The 19,053-nt window shown below is 56.1% G+C and overlaps 1 protein-coding gene across 3 annotated transcripts in view; it reads right to left on the bottom strand.

Annotated features, from left to right (window-relative positions):
- Window positions 1–1,093: 1,093 nt before the first annotated feature.
- Window positions 1,094–19,053, bottom strand: part of CAMK2A (calcium/calmodulin dependent protein kinase II alpha) — a 33,760-nt gene continuing 15,800 nt past the window's right edge. Inside the window, exons 6-19 of one of the 3 annotated variants that reach the window (XM_064162070.1) lie at window positions 18,514–18,586; window positions 18,036–18,138; window positions 17,452–17,535; window positions 16,474–16,568; window positions 15,962–16,084; window positions 15,142–15,225; window positions 13,718–13,760; window positions 12,056–12,096; window positions 7,627–7,659; window positions 6,484–6,532; window positions 5,197–5,272; window positions 3,718–3,812; window positions 3,130–3,367; window positions 1,094–2,958 (exon numbers count right to left, since the gene is read on the bottom strand). In XM_064162070.1, the coding sequence (XP_064018140.1) occupies window positions 3,135–3,367; window positions 3,718–3,812; window positions 5,197–5,272; window positions 6,484–6,532; window positions 7,627–7,659; window positions 12,056–12,096; window positions 13,718–13,760; window positions 15,142–15,225; window positions 15,962–16,084; window positions 16,474–16,568; window positions 17,452–17,535; window positions 18,036–18,138; window positions 18,514–18,586 (1,132 nt within the window). In that variant the 3' untranslated portion in view covers window positions 1,094–2,958; window positions 3,130–3,134. The remainder of the gene's footprint in view (window positions 2,959–3,129; window positions 3,368–3,717; window positions 3,813–5,196; window positions 5,273–6,483; window positions 6,533–7,626; window positions 7,660–12,055; window positions 12,097–13,717; window positions 13,761–15,141; window positions 15,226–15,961; window positions 16,085–16,473; window positions 16,569–17,451; window positions 17,536–18,035; window positions 18,139–18,513; window positions 18,587–19,053) is intronic. The other 2 variants (XM_064162069.1, XM_064162066.1) reach the window with 2 other exon arrangements.

Below are 19,053 nucleotides of genomic sequence, written 5' to 3'. Positions count from 1 at the left end.
GGACACCCAGTTACTGCCAGAGGAACCTGTCCCTGGAGAGACAACCATAGGGAAACCTCAAGGAAGAAAAGCCACCCCTAAGAAGACACCTCAGAGCCTTTCTGGAAACCAAGACATTCTTACCTAGCAGAGACTTCCCAAAGTGGGCTCTCAGTGAAATGAGGTTGCATCCTACTCCCAGCATCTTATCCATCACCCCTGACAAACCCCACTGTACTCCCTGTCCCAGTCCTTTCTCCAGTAGAGGCTGCTGCAGCAGCTTCACCCTCACAGCCCAGCTGAAGTCCGCAGCTATCAGCAGCTCCAAAAGCAGGATGAAATGATGTCTGCCACACAGCCCCCGTGCAGAGCCCTGCCATGACCTTCTCCTTCCTCATCCGTCTCATACCATTACCCAGAAGCACTCCTGACACCCAGAGTGCCTGGGTGGGTGAGACACTCGCTGTGGCTGGCTTCAGAGCCAGCTCTGGAGAGGGAGAGAGAGAAAACTGTGAAAAAGCTGAGTCCTTCCTTCAAAAAACAAAAAACACTTCAGCACACTATGTGACTACAGCAATTAAAAGAGATCTGTAAAAACACCCAAACTCTACCTTAAAAAGCTAATCCTGTCCTTGCACAGATTTCCCTGCTTTGGGGGCATCTCCTGCAAGTCAGAGCAGCCCCACAACCAAACAGCACAGGCGCACCAAGGCCGTGAGGATGTGTGCTCTTGCACCTGTGGAACCCCTGCGTGATCTGCCCTCAATAAAAAAGGCACCTCCTACCCACACCCCCAGCAACCACCGCACCGCCAGCGCAGCGGGACGCACCCAAAGACCTCTTAGGGGCCGTTCCTGCCCCAGCAGTTTGGATTTCTTCCCCTCCATCCAGTGGGAAAATATTTTTGCAGTCTGCAAGGACGGGGCTGTGTTTCACACAGCAGCCATCCCTGCCTCAACAGAGAGAGAGAGAGAGAGCAAAGCATCAAAAACCACAGGAAAGGCAAAATACACGCTCAGAATTTACATGGAGAAAACATTCCCCACCCCCCACTCCCACCTCCCCATCCCCCCCTTTTTTTTTTCTCCCTTCTTTTTTCTATTTTTTTTTTCCCTTTTTCAATGTCCAAAACAAGCGAGTCGTAGGGGTGGGGTTGGGTTTTTTTCCTGTTGTTCATTCCTTTGTTTTTCAGCACACGCACCAGTCTAGAAAGTTAAACGCCATGCAGATGAAGAGAGTGCAGCTAGAAAGTCCCCCGGGGGCAGCAGCGTTGCAGGAGTCTCACATCAACGAGCAAAGAGGCTCCAGGTAGAAAAAAAAGAAGAGAACAAGAAACACGAGAATTGCCAGAAAAGTACCCACCCTCGGACCAGCAAAAAGTCACCTTCCTGGCTATGTTTTACATCCCGAGAGCCACCACTCGGGCTTGCCCTGCAGGAAGACCCGTGGGGTGCAAGAAGGTGCCCTGGGGAGATGGGTGCCCCTGGGAGGTAAGAGCCCCAGGGAGCCGGATGCCTTCGCCCATGCAGTGCCGCGGGTCGGGCCGGGACGAGCTGCTGCAGCTTGGAGCGAGGAGCTGGCAGCCGCAGGACCCCTGCTCGTAGCATGGTGGCTGTGCAACCCCTTTCCGAATGTAAACGCGGTGAAGAACGGCAAGCCCTGAAAGTCCCCCTCCTTTCCCCTCCCTACACAGCTGGATGTTCCTAGTTATGACATAAAGATCCATTTCAGCAAATGCTCAAAACGAAGTTACAAAATACACGGAGGAGGCGGGCGGGAGGCGGCGGTGGTTTTTTTTTCCCCTTAGAAAAAGGCATGCGCTCGGAGTGGAAGCCAGCCAGGGGCTCGTTTGCTGCCTTCGAAGCACGACCAAGATTCTGCAGTTTGGTTACTTTGTAAAGCTTGCATTCCTTGTCGTCGCTGGAAGGATGGAGCTTTGCACCCCAACTCGGTGGCCAGTTCGTTTGCCCCTATCTCAGCCTTGGCGAAGGAGGTGGGGGTGGGGGAGCGCCGGGTGATGCATGCGAAGGGTGGTTTGGTGGTGGCAAGGTGCTGGGGGGAAAGGATCCTGGGTGGGGAGGAGCACGTGGGAGTGATGCTACCGACATGGCAAGGCTGGGAGAGCCCCAGCTCCCGGCTGTGCCGATGTGGTACTGGGAAGCAGTCGCCTTTCTTCTCCTCTCTTCTCTCTTGTCCCAGCTTCACCAGTCCCTGCTCCGAGGGGAGAAGGGAGGGAGAGCACCCTGTCCCAAGGCCAACCCTGGGAAGGAGCCAGCCTACACTTTTGGGAAGGGAAAATAAACAGAGAGCCTTTACTTACCCCTCCGAACACTGCCCTCCTTGCTTGGGGGTGGGGGTGGGAAATGGACTTTGCAAAGATTTTAAATTGTAGTTCCCTGGCTGAGGCTGCTGAGAAATGGGAGCTTAGGTCAGGTGCAGGAGGGAGCCACGGCAGCAGATGGGGACCTCGATAGCAGCAAAGCAAAATCCACTGGCACGTAGAGAGAATGTGGCACAGAGCAGCAACAAACTGCCCCCCTGCCCTCCTCTTCCTTGGAGGGGGGGCTCCCAGCAGAGGTGGCGATGAAGGCAGATGATGAGTCTGAGCTCAATTCAGAAGATGTGCCAGGTAGTGGGGGGGTCCCATCAAAGCCATGCAGTCGAGAAGGGGGCCTTTACCCTGGCACATGTCATCTCACCAGCCAAATGCTTGGGTTTAGGTTCACAGGTTCTTTTCTTGGTTCATGCAGAGGAATAGGGCCCAGCACCATGGCCCCAGCGGGGTAGGGGTGCTTGATGGGATGCTTGCAGGGCGCTGGTGGGGCTGTTGCGTGTGTGCGGTGAGAAGCGAGGGGTTATTCCAGCGGGATCCAAGCAGCAGAGCCAGCAGCCAAAGTCCCGTAGGTGAAGATGTCGGAGGGGGTCTCCCCTTGGTAGTTACTCAGTGACAAACTCGGCACGGGCGGGACCGCGCTTCAGCTGCGGAACACAGGCAGAGAGAGAGTTTGCTTCACCCATCCCTCCAGCAGAGCACCTAACAGCGATGGGGCTGCCTCCTCCTCGCTGCGGATGCTCGGGGCAGGATCCCAGACTCTTTGGAGCCAGCAGCGTGCCCTCCCTGCCCGCCCTGCCCCATTCCCGGAGCCTCACAGGGCTTACTGCGGTAGGACAGAGGGCGCGCCGGATCTGTGGAAGTGGACGATTTGCCATTTGCCATCCCGGCGGTGCCAGATGCGAGTCTCCTCCGACTGGGCGGTGCGGGGGATGCCTCCCGCGTCCACGTACTGCGTGATGCGGATGTAGGCGATGCAGGCGGACTCGTCCCCCATCAGGTGGATGTGGGGGTTCAGGATCGTCGTGTGCACGGGCTTGCTGTTCCGGGACCACACTGGAGAGAGGACAAGTGCAAGGGAAGGAGTTTGAGTGGCTCTTGCCCACAGCAGCAGCAGCAGCGATGTGAGGTGCTTGGGTTAGGGGTAAAGAAAGTGCTTCTTGGCTTGGGTTCGGGATGGGTCCACCTAGAAAGCAGCTAACCAAACAACTCCTCTGCACACTGCCCAGCTCCAGCTGACCTAACAAGCTCGACTGACGTCCTGCTGGGATCTCACAGACCAGTCAGACATGCTGCCAAAGCCACCTTTACTACCCTCCTCTCTCCAGCAAGCTGATAGAGGACAAGAGACAGCCTAGTGCATGGGAGATGGGAAGGGTCCCTCAGGAACCAAGGGAGTTACTTACAGTTTTCAAAGTAGAATCGGTGGAAATCCAGCCCTTCCACGAGGTTGCCCAGAGCCTCAGGCTCGAAGGCAGTCATCCCAGGGTCACACATCTTCCTGGGGAGGCAGGGGGAGAAAAGGGAGAGGTTATCTCACTGCTTCTGGCACAAAAGCCTGCAAAACCCAAACAGCTTATGCCTGGGACAAATCTCTCACCTTGAGACAGCTCCCTCACCCTGAGACTGAGGAGCCTCCACACCAGCAAGTAATTCAAGCAGAAATGGGACCTCATTCCTGCACTGTGTGTGAAGCCCACCCCACCTCACTTCCAGCCCACCGACTGCAGCCCAGTGAGTCAGGGTGAATTCTCCATCAGTCACCATCTCCAATTAAACCTCCCAGAACACTGCCACTTTCTTTGTAAGGGAGAAAACCAGCAGGGGAAAACTCACATCATCTGCTCTGTGTCAAAACATCTCTGCTGCGACTCTCTGAGGCAGAGATGAAGACCTGCACTTGCTCAGACAGCTCTAATTAAATAAGCCTTGGACTCAGAAGGAGTGTGCCCTGAGGAGCATCAGCTCTGCAAGTAGAAAGCAGCTGAGCTTCCAAGGAGCCTGCAGCAATCTGGATATAACGGATACTATGGATGCAGTGCTCCACCATAAATCACATCTACAGTTATTCATCTTCCTGCAAACCAGAAATTTGGCTCACCCATGAGAATGGCACTGGAGAAATGTGGTCAGATTAGTGTCAGAGAAACACCAGGTTCGGAAACTGACAGTGTAGAATCATAGAGTGGTAGGAGTTGGAAGAGCTCTCCAGATGTCATGGAGTCCAAACCCCCTGCCAGAGCAGGATCAGCTAGGGCAGGTCACACAGGAACAAATCCAGGTGGGTCTTGAAAGTCTCCAGAGAAGGAGACTCCAGCACCTCTCTGGGCAGCCTGTTCCAGCACTCCATCACCCTTACAGTCAAGAAGATTTTCCTCATCTTGAGGTGGATCTTCCTGTGTTCCAGTTTGCATCTATTGCTCCATGTCCTATCACAGGACACCACTGAAAAGAGCCTGGCCCCTTTTCTTGACACCTACCCTTCAGATGTTTATAAACAGTAAAATCTCCTCTCAGTCTTCTCTTTTCCAGGCTAAACAGGCCCAAGGATCTCAGTCTTTTGTCTTCAGACAGACGGTCCAGTCCCTTAATTATCCTCATAGCCCTCTGTTGAACACTCTCCAGTATATCCCTGTCCTTCCTGAACTGGGGACCCCAGAACTGGACACAATACTCCACGTGTGGTCTCATCAAGGCAGGCTGGAGAAGGAGGAGAACCTGCACCTGCTTCTCTTGGGTGGTCTCCATGCCACACCAGCACATCAACCTGGTTACCCTGCCCTGGGCAGCAGGTAAACCTCCTGGGATGTGTTGTTACAGTGAGGGGACCTGCTCCAAGAGGCTGAACCCCCACCCTAGCCCAAATTCATGCTGGGCACACTCACGTGTAGGACTCAAAGTCGCCATTGCTGATTGCTTCGATCAGCTGCTCTGTGACTTTGATGATTTCCTGCTTCCGTACTGTTGGTTTAAAGAGAAACAGGAAACAAAAGGAGAAAGCAAACCAGAAGTGCTGATGTTGTAATATCAGTGAGATATTTTCTCATTAGAAACAGCCCACAGGACACTGTGGGACAGTGGAAACTGCCCAGGGAAAAAGCAGGAGAGCGACTTGGAAGAGCTTTGAGAAAGGGCTCTTCACACCAGAGATGAAAGACCTCCATAGTCAGGGCAAAACTGAAACCCCTGCTTTTCCCTAAAGAGCCAAAGGGTGAGCTCTCAAGTGGTGAGCTGCTCCCAGCCCAGTTGGCATAGACTGGTCTCAGCTGCAAAGCCTTGCCAAGCTTCTGTCCCATGAACTCACAGCAGGAGCCAGCCAGGGCAGGCTGGACCAAGGGTGTTCTCACCCCACTCTGAGACGGAAGGAGAGGGTCTAAGGTGGGATGAGGACAGGTGAGTGGTGTGGGGAGCCATGGTGAGGAACACAAAGTATACAGCAGCATGTGGCTGCTGCTGGCTCAGCCAGAATGAGCTCGGGCTGTAAGAATGGGCTCAGCCCCCAGGATGCAGGAGGAGCTGTCAGAGGTAACCCCGCGTTATTAACTAGGCTCTGCTTCTAATGCAAACAGACGTCATGCCGGGCTTCATTATCTTTGGGGAAGGAGAGAGGGCACGTTCCTGTCAGGAAGGAGGACAGGGACCTCCAGCACTGCCTGCACCTCCCCCTGCCGCCGCGGCTGCTCCCGGGGAGCCCAGCCCCAGGGGCACAAGTGTGCCATGAGCTTTCAGGTCAGGCCAAAGTCCATTTCGCTTCGTGCCGAGGTGGCTTCGGCGAGAGACTTTGCAAATTAGCGCCGAGGAACGACTGCTGGGGTTATTCTTAGCCAGCCGGCTGCGGCAGGCGGGTGGGCGGCAGGCAGCCCGGGATTTCCCCTGCAGGCTTTCCCCCAAGGGACACTGAAGTCGGAGGAGCGGGCAGCCGGGCTGCTACCCCTGCACATTTCTGCCATTGCCGTGCCTGCTTTCAGAGAGCAACCTTGGTTTTCAGCAGTGCCCCCTCCTTGCCAGCCATGTCCTGGCTGCTCGTGGCAGCCAAAGCATCTAAGGAGATAAAGCAGCTTCTGAAGGCCCCCAAGGCAGCTCAGTGGTTGTGGACTTCCAGTATCTCCTTAGGGATAGCCAGACTTAAGACCCCAGGGCAGCCCTCCAAAACAGCCTTCTCCCGCCAGTACCTTTGGTGTCTTCATCCTCGATAGTGGTGTTGGTGCTCTCCGACGATTCCTGAGCAAAGAACAGAGAGGAGAAAGGCGGTGGTGAGAAGGGTCTTCACCCCACACCAGATGGAGCTAGTGTGTTCGACAGCCCCCCGAGTCCGACCCCGCAGCGCTCGACCGTGCCAACAGACAGCAACCAAGGAAAACACCAGCAGGTCCAACCCGTCCTCAACCACAGCTCTAGGGCAGCGCTGGCTGAGCCCTCCCTGACCTCCGCTGCTTGTAGCCAAGGGCACAAGAGCTGAGCTGCGGAGGGTCTCGTAGGAACGGCGCTGCCTTTTCCTACCGACGCCTGTGGGGACAGAGACGGGGGCAGGTGCAGGGGGTCTGGTGGGATCCTAGGAGCGTTGCCGGAGGGGCAGGGAGAGGGGCTGTGCAGAGGTGGAAGACACCATGTTGACTGTACAATAAAGAGAGAGATGTACAAATTAAACAGCGAGGAGGAGCTGGGATGAGAAAGAGGGGACTGTGCAGGAGTGAGAGACCACACTGACCGCAGAGTAGGGAGAGAAATGTACAAGAAAACAGAGTGCTTCCAAGACCCACAAGGACCACCGAAGGCTGAGACACAGCTCTCTCAAGAAACAGCTGAGCACTAACACAGGTTTTTTTTGGGGGGGAGGGGGGTACTGACCCCCCATCTCTCTGCAGGAGCCCCATCAAGGCAACTCTGCTAGCGGAGCTAGAGCAATGGCTCTGCTAGCTCTTCCCAGCAGAGCCTTGCTTGTGTATTACCCATAATACCCCGATGTAGGTTGGCAAGGTGTCCCATGACCATACAGTCCCCGCAGAGGCATGGAAGGTGTTTCTCCAAGGCTCCTTGCACCGATGCAGCCTGCAGACCTGAGTCAGGAGAACTGGGAGAAACGGCATGAGAACCCATCAGCAAGAACCAGGGCTGGCTTCCCACCAGCTGGTGGCCAGCAAATGCCTGCACCAACCCTGTTAATGGGGTTTGTGGGTGATACGGCTTCGAGGACGCTCCCTCCAACCCCAGTGTCCCTTCTTCCCTACCCCGAGGTAACTTCCAAAAACGGGGGAAGCTGGAACATGTGGAGAAGCCCAGCAACATCGGCATTGAGGAAGACGAAGGACACTCACCATTAACTGAACGCTGGAACTGGACTTTCTTTTCTGGAAAAACAAGGAGAAGAGATGGAACAGGAAGAGACACAGAGTGAGAAAGGCAGAGAGCGGCACGTGAGAGACAGCAGCTCCTGAGCCACCCTTCATGGTCCTCACGGCGGGGCAGCCTGGTGCTCCTGCAGGGGCATGCCGCTGGCTGCGGTGCTGCTGGTGCCATGCCAGCTCCCTCCCCGCTTTCCTGCCGGCGCCTTTCTCTCCTGACCTGCCACAGCCTCTGCTGTTGCTTATCCCGAGGACCTGGCTCGTGCAAAAGGGAGTCCTCTAGGAGTCAGTGGCCACTCTGGTGGCTTTTTGATGAGGCAAAGAAGCTCACAGGGACAGGAGTGGGACACTGAAAAACTAAGGCAGTTCTACCATCTGCCCAGCCCTGTGCCCGCTGCATGTCTGACTGACATTTACGGACTCTGGAGCTGCCCATGCTGCTGACTGCTGTGGAGATGCCCAGTCAGCTTTGGACCCAGACCAGCACTAAGCTGCCTGGTTTAAATCCAGCCTGGCTGTTGCTACTTGACCGCTCGAGGCAGGCACACCGTGTGGGAAGCTGTCCTGAGCTCAGCTGCAGTACTTTAAGATCAGGGCAAGTCTCCTCCAAAGAGAAGACATTTCACATGCATGTATTGATCTCCATCCTTCACCACTCCCACCGGCTGTTAAGGCTTTGGGGTTGCATGACTCCAGAGCCACATTCCTGCTTGCAATCCCAAACGACTTCTGGACTTTCCTTCCTTGCTGTGCTCTGCTCCCAGTCTCCATCTTTGATCTAGACACGGGGACGTGCATGCTGGCCTCATGCCCTTTCTCTACCTCCAGCTGCCAGGGGATGAAGACAGTGGGTGACAGGGAACACCCATGTGCAGCAATCAGGGGCTGCAGTGCCAAATAACGAAGTGTTTTGCCAGCAGCATTAACGAGGCACCAACTCTGCCTGCCCTGATGAGAGAAAAGCAGCACATACAGGGCAAATCTCTTGGAGAAGTCCATGGATTCACCTCCAAGGGAGGGCAGATGGACTGCAGGGTAAAGTCTGCCCTTATCTATTGTCTCTCACTGCTCTTTCACATCCTGACAGTTCCCTCCAGCATCATCCCTGAGTTCTCTCCAGTGCTGGTGCAGCTCAACCCTTCCTTCTGTAGGTCCTACATTAACCCTCACCCCTCCTTTGCTGAAACCACAGAAGCCCTACGGGCAGGGTGAGCTGCAGCCTTTCGGAAGGAACCTCGTGGGAAATGGAGCTGTTGGAGCTGGGCTGTCTGCAGGAAGGGCTGACAGCTTCTGCTAGCCAAGGACAAGAGACGGGGCAGTAAACTGCAGAAGTTTCAGACGCAACAGAATGCAACACAAAGCAGTGACCGCGTCGAGTCTGGACATACAGTAACAGGATGCGACAGGGGGCAGCGAGCTCACTAATTTAGGACGGGACAGGATGTGACATGGGGCAGCGACTTCATCAGTTTACAACGTGACGAGATGTGACACTACACAGGGCAGTGAAGGTACCATAGCTGCCGGGACCTCAGAGCAGTGCTCGAGGGGGATTTTGGGTCCGTGAATGTTTTCAGTAGGGGAGAAGCCTCCTCTAGAGGGTGAGCTGTGAGGCCTCTGAGCCTGGGCTAGCACCTGCCCAGTGCTGAAGGGCCGTGAAGGCAGGCTGGAGGGCAGCATCAGCTACCTGTGTGGCTTTGGGCAGGATGGCATTGCGTGAGGGAAGGAGATGTGTATATGTGTGTGTGCCTGGGATGTACCTGCTCCCCCTCTAAACGGGGACCCAGGTCTTCTGACAACAAACCACACCATGTGGCTTGACTTACAGCCCTTCTCTGAGCAGGTAGGACCATTTCCTTCCCATTTTCCCATCCACCCAAGGCAGGTTTCCAGGTTCCTGCCTCACTTGTCCAGCAAGTGGAAAGAGATGAATGCTGTCCAGCAATGCCCTGGCACCTGCCAGATGCCCACAGTGGCCACTGAATCTTCTCCTGGAGCACACAGCCCCCTCGTGCTCCCATGAGGGGCTTATGCTGCAAATCTCTCTGGGCTGAGCAGTGGAATGAGAGGTGGGAACAGTAATGCTGATGGTGGCCAACACAAGCAACCCGTTGGGAATGAGCCTTCCTTCACTTTGTTTTCTCCTCCTCTACCTTCCTGGCCATCAAGCCAGGCTGTTTTACCTCCACTTGTTGGAAAGAGGGTAACAGAGAAGCTCATTTTTCAGAGCCTGTACACCACTTCATGAGCTGAGTGTTGGCTGTTAGACTGCAGTCAGGATGAAGCCTCACTTGCTGCTCCACAGTCACCAGAAATGGGCTGAGAACTGGAGACACAAACCAGCCTCTGATCCCATTTTGAAACCAAACCCTCTTTGCTGAGTTTCAGGGATGGGCCAGAAGGCTCTTTACCCAAATTAGGCAATTGACCACCACAGCAAGTGCCTCTCTTCCCAGAATAATGCCTGCACTTCAAGTTCAAAGAGCATAGCCAGCAAGTTGGGATGACAAATGTTTCTCTACCACCACACCATCCCTGCAGTGCTAGAGATGGAATTCAAGGCCATCCCCTTCCATTGGAACATCATCTGTGGAACATCAGAACTGTGCCTGATGAAGCTTCTCCATCCTCCAATCTCTCCTTCTACAGCTCAAAAATGCAGCTTCTAACTGTTCTTACATGTGCTCCACCAGGTCAGACCAAGTCACCTCTACCTGGGGTGTCACTTTTCAGGTGACTCCCAGAAGCATCTGGGACCTCAGAGCAGCAGAGGACAGGCCAGCAGTAGCTGGCCAATGGGTTGCTGTGACTCTCATGGGACCTGTGCCTTCTGTGCCAGCACTGTTGTCCCAAACTAGCAATCCTGTCCTAGAAGCCACATGACACCATGGCCCAAAGTGATGCCCTCTCACAGCAACATAGGCCATCAGCTTCCCATTGCAGAGGAACACTGCATGGCCAGAATGGTCTTCTGGGGAGCTGAGCCCAGATCTGGAGGGTAGTGCATGGTCTCAAACCTGGCAGGCTTGGCATGTCCCACTTGCTGGGTCTGAAAGCAGTGGGAAAAAGACAAGCCATCCCCAGACCTCTGGCTCTGCTGACCATTTGGGCTGAGGAGGGAAGAAGCCAGCTGAGGGCTCTGCTCCTCCAAAACCCTCACTCACAGCGCAGCAGCTGGGTCCGTACAAAGGACCAGAGGAAGAGGAGAGGGCATGCTGCAGTCAGACTCCCAAAGCTCTGCCTGCCGCCTTGCATCTTGCCCTGTGATGGGGGATGGGACGACATCAGCTCTCCCCTGCTGAGAGATCGCTGGTACTCATGACAGGAAACAGGTAAGGAGAGAAAGACACTCACATGGGCCACTCCTTCCTGCAGAAGGAGTTCGACAGAGCTCACTAACCAGATCTCCACATCACCAGAAGAAGCTCCTTGCCAGCAAGATTTTGCTTCCTCCAGGAGGCACTTTGCCCTGGAGAAGAGCTGTAGCCCTACCTCAGAGAGGCAGGTGAACCTGAGGGCTCTGAAGCCTGAGAAACAAGCTCCTCCAAGCACTGGCTTGATTTCAGAGCATCATCAAACCATTTGCTCTGATAAACATCGCCAAGTTTGCTTGCTCTGTCTGCACTAGGCACAGAGGGTCAGCAGTGCTGTCAATAGGGTTAAAGACACCCATGTGCCACCCAGAAGCACACCAGCCCTTGGGGATGAGGTGGAACAGGAGTTGGGGGATGAGCCCAGCTCCACCAGCTGCAGAGGGGAGGGTGCTGTGGTGAGCGGGAGATCATAGAATCATAGAATCAGCCAGGTTGGAAGAGACCTCCAAGATCAGCCAGTCCAACCTAGCACCCAGCCCTGGCCAAGCAACCAGACCATGGCACTAAGTGCCTCAGCCAGGCTTGTCTTGAAGACCTCCAGGGATGGTGACTCCACCACCTCCCTGGGCAGCCCATTCCAATGGGAAATCACCCTCTCTGGGAAGAACTTCCTCCTAACATCCAGCCTATACCTACCCCGGCACAATGCAGCCATCCACCTCACCAGTCGTCTGCTGCCAGGCTGAACCTGTGGTTTTGAGCTGCAAAGTTGCCATCTCCTGTCCCTTGTCCCCTTCTCCCGGTCCAGCCTCTCCCCCTCGCCGGCGGCGAGCACATTTTGCAGGCAACGAAACAACAGCAAATTCCCTCTGCACGCCCCTCCAGCGCCACCCTGCAAAGCCTCCTGGGCATTGCCTGTGCTGGCAGGAACAGAACCAGTGGCACGGGAACACACCAGGACAGCCATGCCAACATCTGCCCTTTAAAGCTCAGGGTGTCACAGAGACTGCCAGCATGGCACGGAGATCCTCACTGCCAGCTCCAGCAGTGGAGGAGCAGGTGGGAGAGGGCGGCAGGAGGGGACTTACCTTCACGCCGTCATTCTTCTTGTTGCCACCACTTTTGCCTCCTGGAGAGAGGAGGAAGGAGATTAGGAGAGCCAGGCAGGGCATCAAGACCAGGAGGCCGAGGATCAGCAGCATGGTGCCAGGTGGTGGAGCGGCAGGACCCCGCGGGACCAGCCGGTGGGTTTTGTCCTCTCTTCGGCAACCCCTGGTGCAATCCCCCGGAGCTCAGAGGTGATCTCGACGGCACCGTCCCGCCCTGCCCCAGAGGCTCTCGGCCAGGGGCGTGACCGTCTCCCACAGTCACGCCAAGTCCTCCGGGCGCTCGGCGGGGGCCGGCGGGGCTGGCCGGCGGCAGGCGGGCTGCAGCCCGGGGGTGTCGGCGAGCGAGCGCGGCGCAGGACGCTGGAATGGGCTGCCCGCCTGCCGCCCTCTAATTTTAGCCCCATGCTGCCGGGATCATGTGCTGCCTGCCCCGCCGGCCCAACAGCTGCAGCCCGCATTCTGACAATGATGAAAAGCAGCCTTCCCCCCCTGCCCACCTACCGCTGCCGGCCCTGCTCCGGCCCCGCCGGCTGCCCCGGGCTCCCCCCGCGCCCTCCGAGCTAGCTGGGTGGCATCTGCGGTGCGCAGCCACATGTTGCGCACTGGCCACGGCGTGCTGCCGGGCTTGGGGCGACTGGGGAGCCCCTGGGCTGTGCGTGGGACGCTTTCGAGTGGTGCTTGAGAATTTCCTGCTCTTTGATGCTTCGTGTCCCGGCGCGGGGCCGACACCGGATCCCCCCCAGCTGTTGGACTCCTCCAGCCCCGCCGCACGCTGCCCACAAGTGCTAAATGTGGCAGCGCGTCCCCACCCCGCCACGACAAATGCAGATGCCAGCCATGAACAAAGCCCTCTCCCCCAGCACTCAGCTGGGCCAGCAGCCTCATCTCCTCCCTGCCCACTGGCTGCACCTGGTTCCTGGTGCCTCTGTAAAGCACTCCACACCACCCATCTAACAGCAAACACCTGCCACCAGCCCTCTCAGACGGCACACCAGGCTTGTCTGGCTTGTCCCAACACTGTAGCATCTCCGCCAGGGCTGTCCCCAGCGCTGTGGAGGGCTGGAGGTGACAGTGAGCAGATGAGCTCTGCAGTCACCTGTTCCTTTTTGGTTCCATGCCTGGGAATCACCAGGAACCTCCTGATCCCTGCCTGTGAAATGCCAGCTGCAGTGCTTGCCCTCGGGCAGGACCCGAGGGAGATCCTGCTGCCATCTGGCTGCAGTGGCACCCAGGGACTTTTCCTGTACTTTCCCAGTGCAGAGGATGCTCTCTCTGAGCCACAGATATCTCCAAGAGGACCTAAACCCAGCTGCCTTGAGACCTGGCTGCCCCCAGCACCCACTCCAGCTCCTTACTCCAGCTCAATCCAAATGCTTGGGCACATACAACCCCCCAAAACCTAAACCTCTGGCAGCGGCTGTGCCTCAGCCAAACAACCTTTTGTCTTGCATCCCAAGTCAGCAGCCAGCCTGGAAGGCGCCAGGTGACCTGACCTGGACCACCATCAAATGCCATGCATCCCGAGGCTGCAACCTCAGCCCTGCTGTGACACCCAAGACAAAGCCACTTCTCCAGGGACCCTTTGGCTTTGCCCTGGGCACTCTGTAAGGCAAGGTGATGAACCCTGAAGATGGCACCTACCGGAGAAGTTCCTGGTGGCCAGCATGGTGGTGAGGATGGCTCCCTGAAAGACAGAGAAGGCAGAAGGAAAGGGTGTTCTGGGCCCAGCCCCCACACCCCTGCTGCTCCCCTCACCTGGGGGGAGGGAAGCCCTGCTCATCACCTGTCCCTTGGCCACCTCACTGGAAGGAAGCTGGCCCACGGGCTGATATTCTCCTCCCGCCATCAAAAGCAGCCCTCTGTACCTGACTCCACATCCCCAGCACCAGGGCATTGGGTTGCCTTCTCCAAAACTGCCTCCCCTCCAAGATTAAAGAGATTAAATATCCCCCGGGGTGCATTTGGGTCTTATTCTACCCTGCCCTGGTTGTGGCAGGACTCCACTGACCTGGGCCAGCAGCTGGCAGCCAGGGGAGGCACCAGGAGCGGAACTGGGTTTAACTGCAATTAAAGCTATGCCAGCTCAGAGCAGCAGGGCAGGGATTGTTGATGGCAACCACTCAAAGACCATCACCACAACACAACCCTGCTCAAAACGCTTCCCCTTCTCCAGCTGACTCTGCTAACTAGTTGCTTAGCGTATAATGAGATTGCTTTGGACTATTTGCTTACAGTAATGGATTACTGTTTTGAAGTGCCTGCCTGAACTAATTTGATTACTTGTCTAGCTGAAAAGTAATAATAGTTCACAGCCAGCTTCTTTTCTTGGTAATCTTGTTAGCAGCCTGCAGCTGCACTGCTCTGTGCCACATCGGCTCCAGGCCTGGAGTGCTGATGGCACTGCCCGTGGCACAGATTGGCCCTGTCTCACCCTGTGTCTCCAGCTCTGGAAGAGACATGGTGATTTCCAGAGCCCCTTCGCAGCGCCGTGCTGCTGCCTGAGGCTGAGCAGCTGCCGGGAGGGGAATGCTTCAGGGAGATGCTGCAGATCCATAGGGAAGCCTGGGGAGATGGTGATTTCAGGGGCGGGCCAGGCTGCAGTGTACAGCAGCATTTGAGAAGGGAAAGCTCCTTGGGGCTGCTGGTGTGGGTGTGCCAGAGCTTTTTGCCTGACTCTGGATCCTTTGTTCCTTAGCTGCACAGTGGCTAGGTCACTACGCAAAGGGGTCTCCTCTGTGCTGCTCGGATCCACGTCTTGTCCCTCAGAGGAGCTTCCATGACACTGGCTTTAGTGGGAAAGTCCTCACCTCAGTGACCAGAGCAGCTTTGTGACTCAGTGCTTTCCTTCACTGTGGCTTTCCTCTCAGCTTTTGTGAACCCCAGCTAGATGCAGCCACCAACCCACTCCATCTCTTCTCCCTTTTTCACACCAAGGACCCCCACACATCCATCACCCTCATAGCGCTGGCCCAGAGACACTACCCTGTCCATTCCCCCATGGGGCACAAAGCCACCGAGGACCTGATCATGTATTTTGCAGCCAGCTTGGAGAACATGAAGGTTACCTTCAGCTTCCTCCGGGCGTTGAACTTCTTCAGACAGTCCACAGTCTCCTGCCTGTGCATGCATGATGCCACGGTGGCACGGTGCTGGGAGGGGAGAGACCTGGTTCAGAGCAAGCACCGAGCTGGAAGGGGCTCTCACTCTCACATGCACACACACGTGTGCAACTTCCTATGGACAAGGTGTGGCCAGAGCTGCTCACTGCAGCAGATAAAACTTTCATAGGCAGTAGGAGATCAAAGCTCTGGAGTCAGCAGGAGCTGTTCTGGCAGTGGGGGAGTTTGCAGGGAGAACTGTCTGCCCCCCGGCCATGTTAACCCCTCTACTGATCAGCCATGTTTAGCAGCAAGCTCAGGGCTTGGACACGGTGTGGGGTCCCAGGGCTGACTTCTCTTGCTTTTAGGAGCTGAGTCAGAGTGAGAAACAGTAGCCAGAGCAGTGGGGTGCAGTGAGGAGGGAGGGGATGTCTGCTGGGGTGCATGGATGGATAAACATGAGCCTATTCCCACCAGCCCTGCAGAAAGTTCCCCTCCAGCACAGTGTGACAGCAAGAAACCAGATGTGTGTCCCTCCCATCACCAGCTCCCCCGGGACAGGCTGTTTGCATTCACACTCCAGACTTTTCTCTGCTGTGAAGCCTCAGGGAAAAGGCTGCTCTGAGAGCACTGAGAGGAACCATGCCAGGAAACCATCTTCCCAGGATGGAGAAAAGAGCCAGACAGCATGTCTGATAGTGCATGCTCCCCAGTGAGATGTTCCTGCCTAGGAAACCTCCACGTCTCTAGGCCTTTGACCCCAACTGATGAGAGCCACCAAACTCACTGATATCCAGGGGTGCTTCAGAGCCTCTGCTGCTGTGATGCGCTTGGATGGGTTTATGGTCAGCATCTTGTTGATGAGGTCTTTTGCTTCAGGAGTGACTGTGTCCCACTCTGGGGAGGGGAACTGCCAAAGCAAAGGGATTGGGGTGAGAGATGCTAGGGAGCAATAGCAGGAGCAGAAGCCTCTTTGCACTTGAGGTGGTTCTCCTGTAACATTGTGCTTCTGCTCATGGAGAGACAGCAGCAGCTGGGAAGAGCTGCCAGCTGGAAAACTGGAGAGCAGAGGTGGAGTTGGAAAGGTGGAAGGCCCAGGACAAGAGCTGTCTGTCTTGGAGGCATGCTAGTGTGTGTGCAGCTGGGCACAGTAGCTTGGGCAGCACTCTGTGACCACAGCAGAGGAAAGAAACTTGCTCCTGTCTGTCTGAATTTGTCATGGTTGCTCTTCTGCAATAGACTGCAATGTGGGGACAGCAGAAGAGAGGAGAAAACAGAGAGCAAGACAAACACACTCACATCATAAGCTCCAGCTTTGATCTGCTGGTAGAGTCGGTGCTGGTCTTCATCCCAAAAGGGTGGGTACCCCACCAGCAGGATGTAGAGGATGACACCTGCCCGGGAGAGGAGATGTAGGATCAGTGGGAGAGAGTTCACTGCTGGAGGTATGGGCAGATCCAGCTTGGGCACTGGCCCAACTCAAGCAGAGAAACCGAGAGATTAGGGCAACAAGAAGATCTGCTCCTAAAACCCAGGAGGCTCATTGGTGGGTCCAGCTTTGTGCTGACACATTCAGCAGCTGGAGAGATATGTGCCACTGGCAGCCACCATGAACAGCCTCAAGACAGGCATCCTAGCAGGGCTGAGTGATGCCTCCCCTGCCACCACGAGCGGGAGAAGTGTCCTCTGTGACTGCAGCTGCATGGAAATATTGCCTGACTCCACTAGCTCTGCAGGGCAGAAGAGGCAGCATCTCCTCTGCCTAGGAGCTTTGAGTGCATACCAAGGAGGCTGATCCTTCAGAGGATGTTGCTGGGTTGGGAAAGAGGATGTTGCTGTGGAAACAACCCAGGGCAATGTGCCACCTCTTGGGTAAATCCTCCACCTTGACCCCCCCCAAGATGTGCCTAACAACTGCAGCTCGGGACACAGAATCATGGAATGGTTTGTGTTGGAAGGGATCTTCATGATCCTTAGAGGACCATGGACTGCAAGGACTTCCCTCTGTTCTTGCCCTTGTGTTGCTGATCTTGGCTCTGGGGCTTTCTAGCAGCTCTGCATCATGCTCCTCCCTGATGTTTCAGTTGCCCTGGAAGATCATCTGGTTTCAACCTCCTCGTCATGGCCAGGGACACTTTCCACTAAACCAGGTCACCCAAAGGCCCATCCAACCTGGCCTTGAACACTTATGGGGGGGGGGGGGGTTGCATGCTGGATGGACAGCCTGCCTCATCCCACACAGCCCCCTCACAGCAGGTCAGCCCCAGCCTGACTTACCACAAGCCCACAGGTCCACGGCTTTGCCATAGGGATCCTTCCGGAGCACCTCAGGGGAGAGGTATCCTGGGGTGCCAGCGAAACCTGGGACAGACAGCCCATCACACCACCAGCTAGGAGCCCCCAGCCCCACACAGCTCACTGCCAGCTGCTGCTTGCCTGGCACCATGAGAGCTGAGAGCTCTGGCACCCTCCCTCCAGAAAGCTCCTGAGAGCTGAGCAGTGCCCAGCTTTCTACAGGGTGCTTGTACAAGGCTGAAGGGCCCTGACATGCATCTCCATCACTGGGGAGAAGCTTTCCTCACCCAGGGTCTGCCCCTGTTGCCAGCTTGTCCATCTCACCAGGGCATCTCGCTGACTCACCCAACCCCTGAGGAGCTGTTCTCCTGTGCCCTGGATCAATACTGGCCTGTTTCCAGAGGCACAGATGGAGTCATCGACTTCCTCATCCACTGTGCCTCCTAAGCTGGTGCTGCCAGGGTGCTCTCAGAATGCAGGGTTCAGGTTCTGGGGATGTGTGCCCCTCTTTGACACCCCTCCCCCCCCATAGCCAAACACGAGAGATGGAGGCCAGTCCTACTCACCAAACCACGCTTGCTGGTCCCCCTCCACCTCGATGGCAAGGCCAAAGTCAGCCAGCTTGACAGCAGCACCCTTCAGCTTGGATGCCAGCAGCAGGTTCTCTGGCTGTGGGAGGAAACAGGGGTTGGAGAGAAGCAGAAGTCCCTGGGGGTTCTGCTGTGTGTATGTGAGGCTTCCCAGCACAGCACAGAGCAAGGGCAGGGCTCTGGATGTGCTCCCCAGCTGCTCTGCACTGCTGTGTGTCCTGGTGTCTTCAGATTCTCAGAGGACCATCGCCTGCAAGGACCTCCCTATCCTCCTGCCCTTCTGTTGTTTCACTCTTGAGCTGATCTCTGCTCTGTGGCTTTCCAGAAGCGCTACACAGTGTTCCTCCCTGCTGTTTCAGTTTCCCTGGAGAAGGCTGAGCATTGCTCTGCAGGGTTTTGCATAACAGATGGGGTCCCCATATCCTCCCACAGGCCATTTCCCTGCAGCTCCTACCTTCAGATCCCGGTGGACCACTCCCATCTGGTGGCAGTGCAGGACGGCCTCCAGGATCTGCTGGATGCAGTGGCTGTGGGAGGGAGCAGAAAGCTCACAAAAGTGCCTGGCAAGGCAGAATTTCCTTAGACACTTCTGCTCGGCTGCACTTCACCCTCCTGCCCATCTCCACGTCCTGCTTCCCACCAGCAGCCCTGCAGCAGCAGCACTGCTCAGCATTCCTCTTCACCCAAACCCAGATGCTCATGGAGAGCAGCTGTGACCCAGTGAGATGCCACCAGAGCTGCACTGAACTTGTGATGAGCAGAAGCACAAAGACTATGGCTGACCCCACGGGGTGCCCACAGAAACAACGCCAGGGACCCGGAGACTGGCAGTGGAAATGCAATGCCAGCAGAGATTTGTCTTCCAGCAGATATGCTCCTGTGGGATGCAGAGCCAACCTTTGCTTCAGCCCCGTGTCCCAGGCCTCCTGGAACGTGGGTGGCCCCTGCTGGGTCTGTTCTCTTTAGATCTGGTTCATTAAGCCCCAGCTCTGCC

Source organism: Pogoniulus pusillus, chromosome 22 (assembly GCF_015220805.1).
Source record: "Pogoniulus pusillus isolate bPogPus1 chromosome 22, bPogPus1.pri, whole genome shotgun sequence".
Classification (NCBI taxonomy): Eukaryota; Metazoa; Chordata; class Aves; order Piciformes; family Lybiidae; genus Pogoniulus; species Pogoniulus pusillus.
This window is presented reverse-complemented; position numbering and strand designations above follow the sequence as displayed.